This window comes from Nipponia nippon, unplaced genomic scaffold (assembly GCF_047370975.1).
Source record: "Nipponia nippon isolate SJK-2023a ecotype South Korea unplaced genomic scaffold, ASM4737097v1 scaffold_52, whole genome shotgun sequence".
NCBI lineage: Eukaryota > Metazoa > Chordata > Aves > Pelecaniformes > Threskiornithidae > Nipponia > Nipponia nippon.
The window spans coordinates 617920-639704 of record NW_028262372.1 but is presented as its reverse complement, the minus strand read 5'-3'; the positions used below and the strand labels follow the sequence as shown (position 1 = coordinate 639704).

Genomic DNA, 21785 nt, shown 5'->3' with positions numbered 1-21785 from the left:
GGGTATTTTTAGGCATTTTGAGTAAGTTTTGGCGCATTTTGGGGGGAATTCAGTGCATTTTTGGAGGATGGGGGAATTTGGGAGGATTTTTGTGGCATTTTGAAGGAATTTGGGGGTATTTTCAGGCATTTTGAGGGAATTTGGGGACGTTTTGGGGGATTTGGAGGCGTTTTGGAGAATTTGGGGTGTTTGGGGGGCATTTTGGAGATATTTGGGGGAATTTGATACATTTTTGGAGGATTTGGGGAAATTTGAGAGGATTTTTTTGTCATTTTGAAAGGATTTGGGGCATTTTGGGGTATTTTCAGTCATTTTGAGGGAATTTGGGGCATTTGGAGTGGGTTTTTTTTGCATTTTGAGGGAATTTGGGCCTGTTTTGGGGCATTTTAGTATCATTTTGGTCTGGTTTGGGCTTATTTTGGGGCGATTTGATGTCATTTGAGGGATTTCGGGCTCATTTTGGGGGTAATTTGGGGCTCATTTGGGGGTGCTTCAGCCTCATTTTGGGCCATTTCAGGCTCATTTTGGGGAGTTCTGAGGCATTTGGGGCTCATTTTGGGGTATTTTCATCTCATTTTGGGCCACTTTTAGCTTATTTTGGGGCATTTTGGCCTATTTTGGGGGCATTTTGGCCTCGTTTTGCGGTATTTTCATCTCATTTTGGGCCACTTAATTTGGGGCTTAATTTGGGGCGTTTTGGCCTCGCTTTGGGGCATTTTGGCCTTGTTTTGGGGCGTTTGGGGTCATTTTGGCCTCATTTTGGGTCATTTTGGCCTCGTTTGGGGTCATTTTGGCCTTGTTTTGGGTCATTTTGACCTCATTTGGGGGTGTTTGGGGCTCGTTTTGGGGTGTTTTGGCCTCATTTTGAGGCATTTTGGCCTCATTTGGGGGCGTTTTGGCCTCATTTGGGGGCGTTTTGGCCTCGTTTTTGGGGCGTTTGGGCTCATTTGGGTCGTTTTGGCCTCGTTTTGGGTCATTTTGGCCTCATTTGGTGTCATTTTGGCTTATTTTGGGGTGTTTGGGCCTCATTTTGGGGCGTTTGGGCTTGTTTTGGGTCATTTTGGCCTGGTTTTGGGGCATTTGGGGCTCGTTTTGGGTCATTTGGGCTTATTTTGGGGTGTTTGGGCCTCGTTTTGGGGCGTTTGGACTTGTTTTGGGTCATTTTGGCCTGGTTTTGGGGCATTTGGGGCTCATTTTGGGGCATTTTGGGGTGTTTGGGCCTCATTTTGGGGCGTTTGGGGGCGTTTTGGCCTCGTTTGGGGGCGTTTTGGAGGATTTTGGGGGGTCTCAGGCAAAGTACCCCCAGAGGAAGACGGCGACGGCCATCAGGATCAGGGCGTTGATGTCCACCACGCGGCTCCAGACCGGGTCCTCGGGGGGGGACGCAAGGGGCTCTGCCCCTCCCCGTCCCTTTGATGACCCCGCCCCTTGGCCAACAGGCTCCTCCCCCTGGGTGGGTGGCTCCGCCCCCTGGGCGGGTGGCTCCGCCTCCACATCTGGAAGAAGTTGGGGGGCTCCAGACACAGCCCAGACACCGGGGTCCGCTCCCAGACCCCCACGTCCCCTCCTGGACCCCTGGGACCCCTCCCCAGACCCTTGGGACCCCTCTTGGGACCCCTGGGTCCCCTCCCTGGACACCAGGGTCCCCTCCTGGACCCCTAAGTCCCCTCCCTGGACCCCCAGGTCCCCTCCCCAGACCCTTGGGCCCCCTCCTCGGATGCCAGGGTCCCCTCCTGGACCCCCAGGTCCCCTCCTGGACCCCTAAGTCCCCTCCACGGACCCTTGGGACCCCTCCCGGACCCCCAGGTCCCCTCCCGGACCCTTGGGTCCCCTCCCCCGGGCCACTGACATCTCCTTACCCTGAAGTTGGACACCATCAACCCCCTCCTTGGGCGGTTGTAGGTCAAGGTCAACCCGCGGTTCTTGACTGTGCCGGAGGCTGAACACCAAGCGGTGGAGCTGTGGGCAAGCGGACGCTTGGGTCCCCCCCACCCTGGACCCCTTGGGTCCCCCCCTTGGACCCCTGGGTGCCCCCCAGACCCCTGGGTCCCCCCCCTTGGACCCCTTGGGTGCCCCCCAGACCTTGGGTCCCCCTTGGACCCCTGGGTCCCCCCCAGACCCCTGGGTGCCCCCCAGACCCTTGGGTCCCCCCTTGGACCCTTGGGTCCCCCCCTTGGACCCTTGGGTTCCCCCCAGACCCCTGGGTCCCCCCTTGGACCCCTGGGTGCCCTCCAGACCCTCGGGTCCCCTCTTGGACCCTTGGGTGCCCCCCCAGACCTCTGGGTCTCCTCCAGACCCTTGGGTCCCCCCTTGGACCCTTGGGTGCCCCCCTTGGACCCCTTGGGTGCCCCCCCAGACCCTCGGGTCCCCCCCTGGACTCACGTGTTGACGAGGAATGGGGGGATAACAGAGGGAAACGCCGACGACGATGAGGCCGGTGACGAGGAAGAGGAGGGCGGCGAAGTGAAGGTAATGGAGGCCGCAGACGAAGGGGGGGCAGCGCCCGGGGGCCCCGCACGTCCCCGTCCCCAAGGCGAATTCGGGCACCAACCGAGCCAAACCGAGGCCCAGTCCCCCCAGTAGCCCCCAAAAAGCACCCTAGGGTGGGGGAGGGGGGGGGAGGGGGTCAGCTTGGGTGCCATCCCCCCCATCCCCCCCCCCCCGGGTGACTCACGGGTTCGTTGACGCGGGGGACGAAGACGGCGAGGAAGAAGACGGCGGCGACGGGGGGGGCCAGGTAACTGGCGAGGGCTTGGATGTAGTCGAAGAGTTGCCCCCCCCGCGCCGCCTCCACCACCGGCAGCCAGGCCAGGCTCAACCCCACCAGCGCCGCGATCCACAGCCTGCGGGGGACGCCCCCGACCTTGACCTTGAGCCCCTCCCTCCCCCAAGCCCCTCGGTCCCCGTTGACCCTGTAGATGTGAGCCCCTCGGATGCCTCGGACCCCTTTGACCTTGACCCTGGGACCCCCCCAAGACCTTGGATCCCCATTGACTTGGTTGACTTCCACCCCCGGGTGCCTGGGTCCCCTCTGACCTTGACCCGAGACCCCCCAAGACCCTGGAACCCCATTGACCTGGTTGACTTGAGCCCCCAGATGCCTGGGTCCCCTTTGACCTTGACCCTGAGACCCCCCAAGACCTTGGATCCCCGTTGACTTGGTTGACCTGAGCCCCCCAACACCCGCGTCCCCTCCCGGCTGCCTGGATCCCCTCTGACCTTGACCCTGAGACCCCCCAAGATCCTGGAACCCCATTGACCTTGTAGACTTGAGCCCCCAGATGCCTGGGACCCCTTTGACCTTGACCTTAGGACCCCCCCAAGACCCCAGACCCCCATTGACCTGGTTGACTTCCACCCCCAGACGCCTGGATCCCCTCTGACCTTGACCCTGAGACCCCCCAAGACCTTGGATCCCCATTGACTTGGTTGACTTCCACCCCCGGGTGCCTGGGTCCCCTCTGACCTTGACCCTGAGACCTCCAAGACCCTCAATCCCCATTGACCTGGTTGACCTGAGCCCCTTGACATCTGGATCCCCTCTGACCTTGACCCTGAGACCCCCCCCAAGACCTTGGATCCCCGTTGACTTGGTTGACCTGAGCCCCCCAACACTTGGGTCCCCCCCAGACGCCTGGGTCCCCTCTGACCTTGACCCTGAGACCCCCCAAGACCCTGGATCCCCACTGACTTGGTTGACCTGAGCCCCCCAACACCCACACACCCCCCCCAGTTGCCTGGGACCCCTCTGACCTTGACCCTGAGCCCCCCCCCAAGACCCCGATGGGTCCCCCCCACCTTCCGGCTATCAGGAGGTGCCGGGGGCCGGCGCGGGGCCGGAGGCGTTTGTAGACGTCGAGGGTGAAGAGGGCCCCGGCGCTGGCGAAGATGGAGGCCAGGGAGGACATGAGGGCGGCCAGGACCACCGCCAGCATCAGCCCGCGCAGCCCTGGGGGGGCACAGGGCGGTGTCGGGGTGGGCAACCCCCGACAGCACCCCAGTAGCCCCCTAACGGCCCTAATCGCCCCCTAATAGCCCCCAGGAATGCCCTAATAGCCCCCTAATAGCCGCTAATAACCACTTAATAGCCTTCCAATAGCCCCAATAACCTCCTAGTAGCCCCTAATAGCCCCCAATAGCCCCCTAATAGCCCCCTAACAGCACTAATAGCCCTCTAATAGCCCTAATAACCGCTAATAACCCCCTAATAGCCGCTAATAATCCCCTAATAGCCTTCCAATAGCCCCAATAACCTCCTAATAGCCCCTAATAGCCCACTAATAGCCCCCTAACAGCACTAATAGCCCTCTAATAGCCCTAATAGCCGCTAATAACCCCTAATTACCGCTAATAACCCCCTAATAGCCGCTAATAATCCCCTAATAGCCTTCCAATAGCCCCAATAACCTCCTAATAGCCCACTAATAGCCCCCAATAGCCCTAATAAGGCCCTAATAACGCCCTAAAAGGCCTAATAAGTCCCTAATAACACCCCAATAACCTCTAATAACGCCCTAATAACCCCTCATAATGCCCTAATAACACCCTAAAAGCCCTAATAACGCCCCAATAATCCCTAGTAACGCCCTAATAACCGCTAATAACGCCCTAATAACGCCCTAAAAGCCCTAATAAGGCCCTAATAATGCCCTAATAGCCCTAATAACGCCCTAATAACCCCTAATAACCCCTAATAGCGCCCTAATGACCTTTAATAACGCCCTAATAAGGCCCTAATAGCCCTAATAACGCCCTAATAACCCCTAATAAGGCCCTAATAAGGCCCTAATAGCCCTAATAACGCCATAATAACCCCTAATAACCCCTAGTAGCGCCCTAATGACCTCTAATAACGCCCTAATAAGGCCCTAATAGCCATAATAACCCCTAATAACGCCCTAATAACGCCCTAATAACCCCTAATCACCCCTAATAAGGCCCTAATAGCCCTAATAACGCCCTAATAACCCCTAATAGCCCCTAATAAGGCCCTAATAAGGCCCTAATAACGCCCTAATAACCCCTAATCACCCCTAATAAGGCCCTAATAAGGCCCTAATAGCCCTAATAACGCCCTAATAACCCCTAATCACCCCTAATAAGGCCCTAATAAGGCCCTAATAGCCCTAATAACGCCCTAATAACCCCTAATCACCCCTAATAAGGCCCTAATAAGGCCCTAATAGCCCTAATAACGCCCTAATAACCCCTAATCACCCCTAATAAGGCCCTAATAAGGCCCTAATAGCCCTAATAACGCCCTAATAACCCCTAATCACCCCTAATAAGGCCCTAATAAGGCCCTAAAAGCCCTAATAACGCCCTAATAACCCCTAATCACCCCTAATAAGGCCCTAATAGCCCTAATAACGCCCTAATCACCCCTAATAACGGCCTAATGAGGCCCTACTAGCCCCTAATGAGTCCCTAATAAGTGCCTATTAGGCCTAATGAGCCCTAATAAGGCGGTGGCGCGTACCGGGGGGCAGGAGGGTGAGGACGAGGCGGGGGTAGGCGACGTTGGAGCAGCCGGCGGGGGCCCCGCAGGCGCGGCGGCAGCCCTGGGGGTCGGCGCACCCCACCACCTCTAGGGGGCAGCAGAGCGTCGGGGGGGGGCGGGGATTGGGGGGACGGGGGGAGGTGGCGGGATTAGGGGGGATTGGGGGGATTAGGGCGGGATTAGGGCGGGATTAGGGGGATTATGGGGGATTAGGGCGGGATTAGGGCGGGATTAGGGCGGGATTAGGGGGATTATGGGGGATTAGGGCGGGATTATGGGGGATTAGGGGGATTATGGGGGATTAGGGCGGGATTAGGGCGGGATTAGGGCGGGATTAGAGGGGACTAGGGCGGATTAGGGGGGATTATGGGGGATTAGGGCGGGATTAGGGGGATTATGGGGGATTGGGGGGATTAGGGCGGGATTAGAGGGGATTATGGGGGGATCAGGGCGGGATTATGGGGGATTAGGGGGATTAGGGGGGATTAGGGCGGGATTATGGGGGGATCAGGGCGGGATTATGGGGGATTAGGGTGGGATTAGGGGGATTAGGGGGGATTAGGGTGGGATTAGGGGGATTATGGGGGAGAGACGGGATTATGGGGGATTAGGGCGGGATTAGGGCGGGATTAGGGGGATTATGGGGGGATCAGGGCGGGATTATGGGGGATTAGGGGGGATTAGGGCGGGATTAGGGCGGGATTAGGGGGATTAGGGGGATTAGGGGGATTAGGGGGGATTAGGGGGATTATGGGGGAGAGACGGGATTATGGGGGATTAGGGGGATTAGGGCGGATTGGGGGGATTATAGGGGGAGAGACAGGGGATTATGGGGGATTATGGGATATTGGGGTGATTAGGGGGATTAGGGGGGATTGGGGGGATTAGAGGGGATTATGGGGGATTATGGGGGATTATGGGATATGGGCCAGCGAGGATTATGGGAGATTATAGAGGGATTATGGGGGATTATGGGATATAGGGGGATTATGGGGGAGAGACAGGGGATTATGGGGGATTATGGGGAGATTATGGGGATTAGGGTGGGATTAGAGGGGATTATGGGGGATTAAGGGGAGATTAGGGGGGATTATGGGGGATTATGGGGGATTATGGGATATAGGGAGGAGCCGGGGGGATTATGGGGGATTGGGGGGATTATAGTGGGATTAGGGCGGGATTAGAGGGGATTATGGGATATGGGGGGAGCTATGGGGGATTATAGTGGGCAGCCATGTTGGGTAGCCATTTTGGGTGGCCATATTGGGCAGCCATATTGGTCGGCCATGTCGGGCAGCCACGTTGGGCGGCCATGTTGGGCAGCCATGTTAGACGGCCAGATCGGGCGGCCAAATTGGGCAGCCATCTTGAGTAGCCATGCTAGGTAGCCATTTTGGGCGGCCATGTTGGGCGGCCATGTTGGATAGGCCAAAGAGGGCGAGGGCAGACCAGGGTGGTCATGGGATGGCTGTGGATTGGCCAATGGGGGTAAATTATGGGATAAAATGGGGCTCAGTGGGCAAGAAGACATGGCGGCCATCTTGGGCGGCCATCTTGGGCGGCCATCTTGGCTTGGCCAAGGAAGGTGGCCATGGGGTGGCGGTAGGGGTAATTACGGCTCCCTGGGGAAGAAGATGTGGCGGCCATCTTGGGCGGCCATCTTGGGCGGCCATCTTGGTCAGGTCAGAGGGCGGACGGGGTGGGTGCGGAGGGGTGGCTGACCGGGGAAGAGGACGCGGGCGGCCATGCCGGGCAGCACCATGAGGAACATGGGCAGGACTTTGAGGTAACCGCAGACGACGCAGCCGGCGCGGACGTGGGTGAGCGAGCGGCCGGCCAAGCACCGCTGCACGATCACCTGGGGCGGGATTTGGGGGGTCGCCATGGCAACCGGGGGGTAGAGCCCTCCCATTCGCTCCCAGGGCACTCCCCAGTGCTCCCAGTGCCGCTCTGGTGCCTCCCAGTTACACCCCAGTGCTCCCAGTTACACCCCGGTGCCTCCCAGTTACACCCCGGTGCCTCCCAGTCCCCTCCCAGTGCCTCCCAGCACCTTCCAGTCCCCTCCCAGTGCCCCTCAATCCCCTCCCAATGCCCCTCAATCCCGTCCCAGTGCCTCCCAATCCCCTCCCAGTTCTTCCTAGCACCCTTCAGTCTTCTCCCAGTGCCTCCCAGTGCCCCCTAATCTCCTCCCAGTGCCTCCCAGTGCCCCTCAATCCCCTCCCAGTGCCTCCCACTCCCCTCCCAGTGCCCCCAATCCCTCCCAGTGCCTCCCAATCCTCTCCCAATCCCCTCCCAGTCCTTCCCAGTGGCCCGCAATCCCCTCCCAGGGCCTCCCAGCACCTCCCAATCCCTTCCCCGTGCCTCCCACTCCCCTCCCAGGGCCTCCCAGTGCCCCTCAATCCCCTCCCAGTGCCTCCCAGTGTCCCCCAATCTCCTGCCAGGGCCTCCCACTCCCCTCCCAGTGGCCCCCAGTGCCCCTCAATCCCCTCCCAGTGCCTCCCAGTCCCATCCCAGTGCCCCTCAATCCCCTCCCAGTGCCTCCCAGTGCCCCCTAATCCCCTTCCAGTGCCTCCCACTCCCCTCCCAGTGCCTCCCACTGCCCCCTAATCCCCTCCCAGTGCCTCCCACTCCCCTCCCAGTGCCTCCCACTGCCCCTCAATCCCCTTCCAGTGCCTCCCAGTCCCATCCCAGTGCCTCCCAGTGCCCCTCAATCCCCTTCCAGTGCCCCTCAATCCCCTTCCAGTGCCTCCCAGCACCTCTCAGCACCCCCTAATCCCCTTCCAGTGCCCTTCAATCCCCTCCCAGTGCCTCCCAGTCCCCTCCCAGTGCCTCCCAGTGCCCCTCAATCCCCTTCCAGTGCCCCTCAATCCCCTTCCAGTGCATCCCAGTCCCATCCCAGTGCCTCCCAGTGCCCCTCAATCCCCTCCCAGTGCCCTTCAATCCCCTCCCAGTGCCTCCCAGTTCCCTCCCAGTGCCTCCCAGTGCCCCTCGATCCCCTTCCAGTGCCCCTCAATCCCCTTCCAGTGCATCCCAGTCCCATCCCAGTGCCTCCCAGTGCCCCTCAATCCCCTTCCAGTGCCCTTCAATCCCCTCCCAGTGCCTCCCAGTTCCCTCCCAGCGCCTCCCAGTCCCACCTGGTCGGTGCACCAGTACCAGGCAGAGATGATGCCCAGTCCCAGCAGGAGGCCGGGCCATGGCAGGTCCCCGGTACTGGGATGCCGCAGGAGGTGGAAGGCGTCGGGGCGGGGGCGCCCGCAGGGACCCGTCACATTGGGGGGCAGCGCCAGGGGGTAACGCTCCACCAGCCCCTCGTAGCCCCCCACAGCGCCCAGCGCTGCGGGGGACCCCAGTATGGACCAGTAAGAACCAGTATGGACCAGTATGGGGCAGGGGGGAGGCACAGCGTGACTTCCCAGGGCTCCCTTTGCCTCCTCCCAGTGCCCCCAGTAGAGCCCAGTGCCTCCTCCAGAGCTCCCCCACAAAGCCCAGAACCCCTATGGACCAGTATAGACCAGTACGGACCAGTATGAATCAGTATGGACCAGTATGGGGCAGGGGGGAGGCACAGCGTGACTTCCCAGGGCTCCCATTGCCTCCTCCCAGTGCTCCCAGTATGGCCCAGTGCCTCCCCCAGAGCTCCCCCACAAAGCCCAGAACCCCTATGGACCAGTATAGACCAGTACGGACCAGTATGGCATTACAGTCCTTCCAGTGCCTCCCAGTGCCCCCCAATCCCCTCCCAGTGCCCCCAATCCCCTTCCAGCACCTGCCCAGTGCCCCCCCCAGTCCCTCCCAGTGTTCCCCAGTTCCCTCCCAGTGTCTCCCAGCACCTCCCAGTCCCCGCCCAGTGCTCCCAGTCCCATCCCAGCCCCCCCCAAATCTTCACCCAGTCCCCTCCGAGTCCCCTCCCAGTGCTCCCAGTGTCTCTCAGCACCTCCCAATCCCCTCCCAGTCCCTCCCAGTCCTCTCCCAGTGCTCCCAGTCCCTCCCAGTCCTCCCAAATCTTCTCCCAGTCCCCTCCCAGTCTCCTCCCAGTGCTCCCAGTCCCTCCCAGTGCTCCCAGTCCCACCGTAGCCGGCCAGGACGGAGGCCCCCACGACGATGATGAGGGTCTGCACCAGGTCCGCGTACATCAGCGCCGCCAGCCCCCCTGCAGGCCACGCCCCCGCCAGGCCACGCCCCCATCAGACCCCCGCCTCCAGACCACGCCTCTTTCCCCCTCAGGCCACGCCCACAGCCCTTAACCCCGCCCCCACACTGGTCCCAGCAACACGTGACCCCCACTTTAGCCACACCCCCTTTAGCTACGCCCCATAAGACCACTCCCCATAAGACCACGCCCCATAAAACCACACCCCTTCAGACCACACCCACACAACCTTGTGTTGCCCCTGGCACCACTGGGGCCCCCATGTTGGCCCCGCCCCATCCCACGACCACGCCCCTCACCTCGGTCACGCCCCTGCCTTAGCCCCGCCCAGCCGTGACCCCACCACCTTTGTCACCTGCCCGGTTAGGCCACACCCCTCTCTGACCACGCCCACCAGCCCACCACCCCGCACGACCACGCCCCCTTTCCGACACCACCCACACAAAGCCACGCCCCTCCCCTGTGACCACGCCCCCTCCCCTTCCCTGGGCAGCACATGAACCCCCTAGGGCCCCACCCCAGGGGCCCAGGTCCCCACCCCCTTTGTCCACGCCCCCCTGTGGCCACGCCCATGTGACCACGCCCCCCAGGCCCCGCCCCCACCGGTGACGGTGTAGAGGGCGGTGACGGCCAGCAGGGCCCCCACGGCCGCGTACAGGTCCCAGCCCAGCGCCTCCTGGATGAAGATGGCCCCCGAGTACATGTCCACCTGCGGGGGGCGGCGCCTATAGCGACGGGCCCTATAGGGGCCCCCGACCCCATAGGGAGCCCCCGACTCCATAGGGACCCTCCAAACCCCATAGGGACCCACAGACCCCATAGGGACCCACAGACCCCTATAGGGACCCCTCTGTCCCTATAGGGACCCCCCGACCCCATAGGGACCCCCAGCCCCCATAGGGACCCTCCAAACCCCATAGGGACCCACAGACCCCATAGGGACCCCCAGACCCCTATAGGGACCGCTCTGTCCCTATAGGGACCCCCCGACCCCATAGGGACCCCCAGACCCTTATAGGGACCCCTCCGTCCCTATAGGGACCCCCCGACCCCATAGGGACCCCTCGACCCCATAGGGAGCCTCCAAACCCCATAGGGACCCACAGACCCCATAGGGACTCATCCATCCCTATAGGGACCCTGCAACCTCATAGGGACTCATCCGTCCCTATAGGGACCCCCAGACCCTATAGGGACCTTCCAAACCCCATAGGGACCTCCCCGAGCCTATAGGGAGCCTCCAGTCCCCATAGGGACCACAGACCCCATAGGGACCCCTCCATCCCTATAGGGACACCCAGACCCCGTAGGGACACCCAGACCCTATAGGGACCCCTCTGTCCCTATAGGGACCCACAGACCCCATAGGGACCCACAGACCCTATAGATCCCCCTTAGCCCCTATAGAGGGTCCCCCAGCCCCTATAGATCCCCCCAGCCCCTCTAGTCCCCCCCAGCCCCTATACGTCCCCCCCAACCCCTATAGGTCCCCCCCAACCCTTAGAGGGGCCCCCCACACCCATAGAAGACCCCCCCAAGGACCCCCAGCCCCTATAGACCCCCCTTAGCCCCTATAGAGGGTCCCCCAGCCCCTATAGATCCCCCCAGCCCCTATAGATCCCCCCAGCCCCTGTAGGTCCCCCCAACCCTTAGAGGGACCCCCTCAGCCCCCATAGAAGCCGCCCCCCCCGGGACCCCCAGCCCTTACAGCCCCCCCCAGCCCCCCCGGCCCCTATAGCCCCTATAGGCGCCGTACGGAGAGCTTGGTGGAGACGTATAGGCCGAGGGAGAGCAGCGCCAGGTACAGCCGGATCCGGCCCCCCCCGAAGCGCCGCCCCAGGTACTCGGGCATCGTCGTCACCTGCGGGCCCCGCCCCACCGGCACCCCTATAGGGCCCTATAGGGCCCCTATAGGCCCTCCCCACACGCCCCTCCCATAGACCCCCATAGACCGTCTATAGACTCCCATAGACCCCCCATAGACACCCCCTATAGACACCCCTGTAGCCACACACCCCTATAGACCCCCCCATAGGCACCCCATAGGCTCCCCCCATAGACACACACCCCCATAGACCACCTATAGACCACCTATAGACCCCCCCATAGGCTCACACCCCTACAGACACAGCCCCCCATAGATACCCCCCCATAGACCACCCATAGGCACCCCCAATAGACAGACCCCCCCTATAGACCCCCTATAGACACACCCCCCTGACCTCCCTATAGAGCGCCTATAGACCCCCCATAGACTCCCCCATAGCCCATCATAGACACACACCCCCTATAGACCCCCCTATAGACACACCCCCTAGAAGTCCCTATAGAGCGCCTATAGACCCCCTATAGACCCCCCCATAGACACAGCCCACCCATAGACACCCCCCATAGATACCCCCCCATAGACCCCCCATAGACACAGCCCCCTATAGACCCCCTATAGACACACCCCCTAGACCTCCCCATAGACCACCTATAGACCCCCCATAGCCCCCCATAGACACACATTCCCCTATAGACCCCCCTATAGCCCCCCCATAGACACCCCCCCAGACCCCCCTATAGGGAGCCTATAGACCCCCTATAGACCCCCCATAGCCCCCCCATAGACACACCTCCCCATAGACCCCCCTATAGACCCCCCATAGCCCCCCATAGACACCCCCCCATAGACCCCCCTATAGACCCCCTATAGCCCCCCATAGACACACCCCCCCATAGACACCCCTATAGACACACACCCCCATAGACCCCCTATAGACCCCCATAGACACCCCCCCTATAGCCCCCCCATAGACACACCCCCCCATAGACCCCCTATAGACCCCCCATAGCCCCCCATAAACACACCCCCCCATAGACCCCCCCAGCCCCCACTGACCGCCATAGCCCCCCCGCCCCCCAACCCCGCCCCCTCCATCGCCCCGCCCCCGGCCCCGCCCCCGCCGCTCACCCCCGCCCGCAGGTAGATGGGGACGAAGACCCAGCCCAGCAGCAGGACGATGAACATCCCCTGGGGGCGGGGCCGGGGGCGGGGTCAGGGGCGGGGCACAGGGAAAGGGGCGGGGACGGGGGGCATTGCCCGGTAGCGGGGGCCCTGGGGGGGATGGGGCTCCCGGGGGGGCTATGGGGGCTATAGGGGGTTTGGGGGGCTATGGGGGGCCATAGGGGGCTATGGGGGCTATAGGGGCTATAGGGGGTTTGGGGGGCTATGGGGGCTATAGGGGGCTATAGGGGGGTTGGGGGCTATGGGGGGCCATAGGGGGCTATGGGGGCTATAGGGGCTATAGGGGGTTTGGGGGGCTATGGGGGGCCATAGGGGGCTATAGGGGGTTTGGGGGGCTATAGGGGGCTATACGGGTTTTGGGGGCTATGGGAGGTTGTGGGAGTTTATGGGGGGCTATAGGGGGTTTGGGTGGCTATAGGGGGCTATAGGGTGCTACGGGGGCTAAGGGGGGTATAGGGGGTTTGGAGGGGGGCTATAGGGGGCTATACGGGTTTTGGGGGCTATGAGGGGCTTGGGGGGCTATAGGGCGCTATAGGGGTTGTGGGGGGCTATGGTGGGCTATGGGGGGCTATAGGGGGCTATAGGGGTTGTGGGGGGCTATGGGGGGCTATAGGGGGCTATGGGGGCTATAAGGGGTTTGGGGGGGCTATAGGGGGCTATACGGGTTTTGGGGGCTATGGGGGGCTTGGGGGGCTATAGGGGGCCATAGGGGTTGTGGGGGGCTATGGGGGGTATAGGGGGATGTAGAGGGGCTATAAGGGTTATGAGGGTCTTCAGGGGGTTGTGGGTGCTATGGGGGGTTAGGGGGACCTATAGGGGCTTTGGGGGGCTATGGGGGGATATAGGGGGGCTATGGGGGTTACAGGAGGCTATAGGGGGTTATGGGGGGCTATGGGGGCAACAGGGGTGTTATGGAGGCTATAGGGAGCTATATAGGGTTGTGGGGCCTATGGAGGGCTATAGGGGGCTATAGGGGGGTTCGGGGGGCTATAAGGGGTTGGGGGGCTATAGGGGGCTACAAGGGGTCTGTAGGGGGGCTATGGGGTTGGGGGGGCTGTGGGGGGGCTGTAGGGTCTAGGGGGGCTATAGGGGGTTTGTAGGGGGGCTATGGGGTTTGGGGGGGCTATGGGGGGGCTGTAGGGTCTAGGGGGGCTATAGGGGTCTATAGGGGCCACTCACGCTCCACTCGAAGCCCCCCACGGCGATGCCGCCCGCCGCCCCCGTCCCCGCCAGCCCCACGAAGTGCCCCGAGCCGATGTTGCTGGCGAAGAGCGAGGCCCCCACCTGCTCCATAGGGGACCCATAGGGTCCATAGGGTCCTCAGGAGACCCACAGGGCCCATAGGGGACCCATAGGGGACCCACAGGGCCCATAGGGGACCCATAGGGGACCCATAGGGTCCATAGGGTCCATAGGGTCCATAGGGTCCTCAGGAGACCCACAGGGCCCGTAGGGGACCCACAGGGCCCATATGTGCCCAAAGGATGTCCCCATGTCCCCCCCCATGTCCCCACTGTCCCCAGTGCCCCCAGTGTCCCCATGTCCCCATGTCCCCATGTCCCAGTGTCCCCAGTGTCCCCCGTGTCCCCAATATCCCCACTGTCCCCATGTTCCCAGTGCCCCCATGTCCCCACTGTCCCCACTGTCCCCATGTCCCAGTGCCCCCAGTGCCCCCAGTGCCCCCAGTGTCCCCAGTATCCCCATGTCCCCATGTCCCCGTGTCCCCAGTGTCCCCAGTGCCCCCAGTATCCCCAGTGTCCCCAATGTCCCCAGTGCCCCCAGTGCCCCCAGTGCCCCCAGTGTCCCAAATGTCCCCAGTGTCTCCGTGTCCCCAGTGTCCCCAATGTCCCCAGTGCCCCCAGTGTCCCCAGTGCCCCCAGTATCCCCAGTGTCCCCAATGTCCCCAGTGCCCCCAGTGCCCCCAGTGTCCCCAGTGTCCCCAGTATCCCCATGTCCCCATGTCCCCAGTGTCCCCATGTCCCCATGTCCCAGTGTTCCCAGTGCCCCCAGTGCCCCCAGTGTCTCCAGTATCCCCATGTCCCCGTGTCCCCAGTGTCCCAAGTGTCCCAATGCCCCCGTGTCCCCAGTGTCCCCATGTCCCCATGCCCCCAGTGTCCCCATGTCCCCAGTGTCCCCAGTGTCCCAATGCCCCCGTGTCCCCAATGTCCCCAGTGTCCCCAGTGTCCCCAGTGTCCCCAATGTCCCCAGTGTCCCCAGTGTCCCCAATATCCCCAGTGTCCCCATGTCCCCAAAGTCCCCAGTGTCCCCATGCCCCCAGTGTCCCCAGTGCCCCCAGTGCCCCCAGTGCCCCCAGTGCCCCCAGTGTCCCCAGTATCCCCATGTCCCCATGTCCCCAAAGTCCCCAGTGTCCCCATGCCCCCAGTGTCCCCAGTGCCCCCAGTGCCCCCAGTGCCCCCAGTGTCCCCAGTGTCTCCAGTATCCCCATGTCCCCATGTCCCCGTGTCCCCAGTGTCCCCAGTGTCCCCAGTGTCCCCATGCCCCCAGTGCCCCCAGTGTCCCCGTGTCCCCGGGGCCGGGTGCCACTCACGGGTCCCCAGGCCATGCTCCTCCCGGCCAGGAAATACCCGCTGATGGTGCTGCGGCTCCCCCGGCGCAGGGACTGCGGGGCCACCAGTGCCACCAGTGCTCCCAGTACCGGGCCACCAGGGCCACCAGCGCTCCCACTATGGGGCCACCAGAGCTCCCAGTACCCAGTATGGGGCCACCAGGGCTCCCAGAGCTCCCAGTACAGGGCCACCAGGGCTCCCAGTACCCAGTACGGGGCCACCAGGGACACCAGTGCTCCCAGTACGGGGCCACCAGGGCTCCCAGTACCCAGTACGGAGCCACCAGTGCCACCAGGGCTCCCAGTACGGGGCCACCAGTGCCACCAGCGCTCCCAGTACCGGGCCACCAGGGCTCCCAGTACCCAGTACGGGGACACCAGGGCCACCAGCGCTCCCACTATGGGGCCACCAGGGCTCCCAGTACCCAGTATGGGGCCACCAGGGCTCCCAGAGCTCCCAGTACGGGGCCACCAGGGCTCCCAGTACCCAGTACGGGGCCACCAGGGACACCAGGGCTCCCAGCATGGGGCCAGCAGAGCTCCCAGTACCTAGTACGGGGCCACCAGTGCCACCAGCACTCCCAGTACGGGGCCACCAGTGCCACCAGGCCTCCCAGTATGGGGCCACCAGGGCTCCCAGTGCTGCCAGTACAGGGCCACCAGGCCTCCCAGGGCTCCCAGTACGGGGCCACCAGTGCTCCCAGGGCTCCCAGTGCTCCCACTATGGGGCCACCAGTGCTCTTAGTGCTCCCTGTACAGGGCCACCAAGGCTCCCAGAGCTCCCAGTATGGGGCCACCAGGGTTCCCAGTACCCAGTATGGGGCCACCAGGGCTCCCAGGGCTCCCACTATGGGGCGACCAGTGGTCCCAGGGCTCCCAGTATGGGGACACAAGGGCTCCCAGTGCTCCCAGTATGGGGCCACCAGTGCTGCCAGGGCTCCCAGTGCTCCCAGTATGGGGACACAAGGGCTCCCAGTGCTCCCAGTATGGGGCTACCAGGGTTCCCAGTGCTCCCAGTATGGGGCCACCAGGGCTCCCAGTATGGGGCCACCAGTGCTCCCACTATAAGAGTCCCCAGTACCCCCAGTATGAGGGCAACCAATGCTCCCAGACCTCCCAGTATAGGAGAAACCAGTGCTCCCAGTATGGGACCACCAGTATACCCAGTATAGGACCACCAGTGGACCCAGTATAAGAGTCCCCAGTGCTCCCAGTGCTCCCAGTTACTTGTTAACCCCCTGTGCACCGGCCCCCAGCCGACCCCAACTAATTGGGCCCCATTACCAGCCCCCGCCCAGGGCATTGTGGGTAATGATTAACCCCTCCCCCCCAGGGCTCAGAGGGGTCAAAAAAACAACCGGGGGGGGAGGGGCGGGGGGAGCAGGGAATTGTGGGATACCCCGAGGTGGGTGGGGGGTGCTGGGAGGACCTGGGGAAGGTTCTAGGTCACTCAATGGGGTGGGGTCAAGGGGGGGAGGGAACCAATGGGGGGGCGGGGGCGGGGGCGGGGGTGGGGGTGGGGGTGGGGGGGTCTTGGGTGTCCATGGGGGGGTGGGGTGCCCCATAGCGGCCATGGGGGGGCTCTAGGTCCATCATGGGGGAGGTTCTAGGTCACTCAATGGGGTGGGGTCAAGGGGGGGGGGAATTGGGGGGCCCAAGGCGGGGGGCGGTTGTGGGGTGGGGGGGGGGGTCTTGGGGGGCTCAGGGGGCACTTAGGGGTCCCAGGGGGGCAGTTAGGGGTCCGGGGGAGGGCAGTTAGGGGTCCCAGGGGGGCAGTTAGGGGTCCGGGGGGCAGTTAGGGGTCCGGGGGGGCAGTTAGGGGTCCCAAGGGGGCAGTTAGGGGTCCTGGGGGGCAGTTAGGGGTCCGGGGGGCAGTTAGGGGTCCGGGGGGGCAGTTAGGGGTCCATGGGGGGGGCAGTTAGGGGTCCGGGGGGAAGTTAGGGGTCCGGGGGTCACTGAGGGGTCCCAGGGGGCAGTTAGGGGTCCCAGGGGGGCAGTTAGGGGTCTGGGGGGCAGTTAGGGGTCCCAGGGGGGCAGTTAGGGGTCCGGGGGGGCAGTTAGGGGTCCGGGGGGCAGTTAGGGGTCCCAGGGGGGCAGTTAGGGGTCCGGGGGGCAGTTAGGGGTCCCAGGGGGGCAGTTAGGCGTCCGGGGGGGCAGTTAGGGATCCGGGGGGCAGTTAGGGGTCCGGGGGGCAGTTAGGGGTCCGGGGGGCAGTTAGGGGTCCGGGGGGGGCAGTTAGGGGTCCCAGGGGGGCAGTTAGGGGTCCGGGGGGGCAGTTAGGGGTCCCAGGGGGGCAGTTAGGCGTCCGGGGGGCAGTTAGGGATCCGGGGGGCAGTTAGGGGTCCGGGGGGCAGTTAGGGGTCCGGGGGGCAGTTAGGGGTCCGGGGGGCAGTTAGGGGTCCCAGGGGGCAGTTAGGAGTCCGGGGGGCAGTTAGGGGTCTGGGGGGCAATTAGGGGTCCGGGGGGCAGTTAGGGGTCTGGGGGGGCAATTAGGGGTCCCAGGGGGCAGTTAGGGGTCCGGGGGGGGCAGTTAGGGGTCCATGGGGGGGCAGTTAGGGGTCCGGGGGGCAGTTAGGGGTCTGGGGGGGCAGTTAGGGGTCCGGGGGGGGCAGTTAGGGGTCCCAAGGGGCAGTTAGGGGTCCGGGGGGGCAGTTAGGGGTCCGGGGGGGGCAGTTAGGGGTCCCAGGGGGGCAGTTAGGGGTCTGGGGGGGCAGTTAGGGGTCTCAGGGGGGCAGTTAGGGGTCCGGGGGGCAGTTAGGGGTCTGGGGGGCAGTTAGGGGTCTCAGGGGGGCAGTTAGGGGTCCGGGGGGGCAGTTAGGGGTCTGGGGGGGCAGTTAGGGGTCCGGGGGGCAGTTAGGGGTCTGGGGGGGGCAGTTAGGGGTCTCAGGGGGGCAGTTAGGGGTCCGGGGGGCAGTTAGGGGTCCGGGGGGGCAGTTAGGCGTCCATGGGGGGGCAGTTAGGGGTCCGGGGGGCAGTTAGGGGTCCAGGGGGGGCAGTTAGGGGTCGGGGGGGCAGTTAGGGGTCCGGGGGGTGGGGCGGGGGGGGTGGGGCAGCAGCACCCTACCCAGAGCCCCACGGCGAGGACAAGGGCGAAGTAGCCCCCGATGACCCCCAAGTCCCAGGGGCTCACGGCCGTCGCCCGCTCCATCCCCTCCCCCACCGCTGGCGACCCCCCCACCCCCACCCCCCCTAAATACCCCCACCCCCCACCCATGGGGCGGGGACCCAGGCGTCCGGCCCTGCCCCCACGCCCATGGGACGCTTGGGTGCCCCCCGAGTGCCCTGGTTGGACCCAAGCGGCTGGGCCCCTCCCCCACCCCGCTGCAGGCACCCCTCCCCCCACCCCCACCCCCACCCCAGGGGACCCCGGTGAACGGGACCCCCTCAGGTGTCCCCAGGGGTCCCTTGGGTGCCCCTGAGGTCCCTTGGGTGTCACCAAGGGTCCCTTGGGTGCCCATGGGGTCCCTTGGGTGTCGCCAAGGGTCCCTGGGGTCCCTTGGGTGTCACTGAGGTCCCTGGGGTCCCTTGGGTGTCATCAAGGGTCCCTTGGGTGCCCCTGAGGTCCCCAGGGGTCCCTTGGGTGCCCCTAGGGTCCTATGGGTGTTCCTGAGGTGCCTTGGGTGTCCCTTGGGTGTCACCAAGGGTCCCTTGGGGGTCCCTGAGGTCCCCATGGGTCCCTTGGGTGCCCATGGGGTCCCTTGGGTGTCTTCAAGGGTCCCTGGGGTCCCTTGGGTGTCACTGAGGTCCCTGGGGTCCCTTGGGTGCCATCAAGGGTCCCTTGGGTGCCCCTGAGGTCCCTTGGGTGTCACCAAGGGTCCCTGGGGTCCCTTGGGTGCCATCAAGGGTCCCTTGGGTGCCCCTGAGGTCCCTTGGGTGTCACCAAGGGTCCCTGGGGTCCCTTGGGGTCCCTGAAGCCCCCATGGGTCCCTTGGGTGCCCCCGAGGTCCCCATGGGTCCCTTGGGTGTCATCAAGGGTCCCTTGGGTGTCCCCGAGGTCCCCAGGGGTCCCTTGGGTGCCCCTAGGGTCCTATGGGTGTTCCTGAGGTGCCTTGGGTGTCCCTTGGGTGTCACCAAGGGTCCCTTGGGGGTCCCTGAGGTCCCCATGGGTCCCTTGGGTGTCATCAAGGGTCCCTTGGGGGTCCCTGAGGTCCCTATGGGTCCCTTGGGTGTCATCAAGGGTCCCTTGGGGGTCCCTGAGGTCCCTATGGGTCCCTTGGGTGACCCTGGGGTCCCTTGGGTGCCCCCGAGGTCCCAACCCAAGCAAAGCTTTGCTGGAACCAAGATGGCCCCTTCAAGAGGTTCCTCACCACGTGAACTGGGAATGGTGGGAACCGGGGCGGAGCCGTGGTGGGAGAACGTTCCAGAAAGGAGGAGCTTGACCATGGCGGCAAAGCCCTTGAGCTGCTGCCGTCAGAAAAAGCAAACTCACTGACGAGGGTGGGATTTTTGTTGTCTTCTCGGCTTCCTCCAACCTGGAAGCTCTTCGAGATGTCCTTGCTGGGGGGCTGCCGGGGCCGCTGGGCCCAGGGGGAAGAGTTTGTCCAGCCGGGGGTGGGAAAGGCTTCTGAGGGCCTTCAGGAGCTTCTTGAGGGCCTTCAGAGCTTCTTGAGGGCCTTCAGAAGCTTCTTGAGGACCTCCGCAGCTTCTTGAGGGCCTTCAAGAGCTTCTTGAGGGCCTTCAGAAGCTTCTTGAGGGCCTTCAGGAGCTTCTTGAGGGCCTTCAGAGCTTCTTGAGGGCCTTCAGAAGCTTCTTGAGGGCCTTCAGAGCTTCTTGAGGGTCTCCACAGCTTCTTGAGGGCCTTCAGAAGCTTCTTGAGGGCCTTCAGAGCTTCTTGAGGGTCTCCACAGCTTCTTGAGGGCCTTCAGAGCTTCTTGGGGGTCTCCACAGCTTCTTGAGGACCATCGGAAGCTTCTTGAGGGTCTCCACAGCTTCTTGAGGACCATCAGAAGCTTCTTGAGGGTCTCCAAAAGCTTTTTGAGGGTCCGCACATCTTCTTGAGGGCCTTCAGGAGCTTCTTGAGGACCTCTGCAGCTTCTTGAGGGCCTTCAGAAGGCTCTTGAGGACCTCCAAAAGCTTTCTGAGGGCCTTCGGGAGCTTCTTGAGGACCATCAGAAGCTTTTTGGGGGTCTCCACAGCTTCTTGAGGGCCTTCAGAAGGCTCTTGAGGGCCTCCAAGAGCTTCTTGAGGACCATCAGTAGGTTCTTGAGGGCCTTCAGAAGCTTTTTGAGGGTCTTCAAACCTCAAGGGGTCCTGAAGGGATTTGGGGGAGCCGGGGGGGGTGGGGGGCAGAAAGACCCCTCCCCCCCTCCATTTTTTGACCCCTCCCCCCCCCATTTACTCCCCCTCGGGGAGGTCCTCCCCCCGCCCCAGCTCCTCCATCAGGCAGGGGTGCAGGCGGCGCAAGGCCTTCAGGAATTGCCCGTGTCCCCGCTGTCCCCAAGCCGGGGCGGTGGCCAAGAGCCGCCTCATCTGCTCCTGCGGGGTGGGGGCGGCGGCTACCGTGGCCACCTCCTCGGTGGTCAACACCCCCTCCTCCTGCAAGAGGTCCAACAGGGCGGCCACCCTCCGCACCCGTTGGACCAGGGCGACGCGGTGCCGCATCACGAAGCCTTCGGCCGGCGACGGGGCGGCGGTGAGGTCATGGAGGGGGCGGGCGTTGCTTGGGGCGGGGGGGGGGGGGAGGGGTGGGGTGGGGGAGGGGTGATTGTCGGTCGTCGGCGCAACCCTCGCCACCCCAACCCCCACCCAACCCAACCCTTGCCAACCCATCCCCCACCCACCCCAACCCTTGGCAACCCAACCCCCACCCAATCCCCACCCAACCCAACCCCCACCCCAACCCTCACCACCCATCCCCCACCCCAACCTTCGCCACCCCAACCCCCACCCAATCCCCACCCAACCCAACCCCCACCCCAACCCTCACCACCCATCCCCCACCCCAACCTTCGCCACCCCACCCCCCACCCAACCCTTGGCAACCCAACCCCCAACCCAACCTTCGCCACCCAACCCCCACCCAACCCTCACCAACCCAACCCCCACCCCATCCCCCACCCCAACCCTTGGAGCCACCAACCCCCACCCAACCCAACCCCCACCCCAACCTTCGCCACCCAACCCCCACCCAACCCTTGCCAACCCATCCCCCACCCCATCCCTCACCCAACCCTCGCCACCCCAACCCCCACCCAACCCTTGCCAACCCAACCCCCACCCAACCCCCACCCGACCCCCACCCCCCTCCCCTCCCCCCACCTCACCATCATCCCCAACCAATCGGAAGGCCAAATCCCGCCGGTGGATCCGCCTTAACGCCTCGGCCGTCACCTCCAACCCGTAACCTTCCCCGTACCGACCAATCAGCAAATGGGTGAGGTCATCGGTGTTGGCCTTTTCCATTGGTCCCCAGGGAATGGTGTCGTAACCCGGCGCCACCGGCAACCGGTTCAACGTCGCCTTCAACCGGCGCAATTCCGTCGCCGAAAGTTCATCCAACGCCCGGAGGATTCGATCCCAGCATCCCGCCATCTTGGGGGGGGGAGGGGGGAGGGGCTCC

The 21785-nt window shown here is 63.6% G+C and overlaps 1 protein-coding gene across 1 annotated transcript; it reads right to left on the bottom strand.

Moving 5' to 3' along the window:
* Window positions 1–26: 26 nt before the first annotated feature.
* Window positions 27–18374, bottom strand: LOC104020479 (sodium/glucose cotransporter 2-like). The gene is made up of 15 exons (XM_087735107.1): window positions 18291–18374; window positions 15209–15280; window positions 13840–13944; window positions 12607–12666; window positions 11407–11511; window positions 10254–10359; window positions 9570–9650; window positions 8635–8834; window positions 7223–7358; window positions 5480–5587; window positions 3799–3949; window positions 2675–2843; window positions 2383–2598; window positions 1860–1959; window positions 27–1496 (listed from the first exon to the last, which is right to left on the bottom strand). Exons 1-15 carry the CDS (start codon window positions 18372–18374, stop codon window positions 1288–1290), a joined length of 1902 nt encoding a protein of 633 aa, XP_087591233.1. The 3' UTR covers window positions 27–1287.
* Window positions 18375–21785: the final 3411 nt, after the last annotated feature.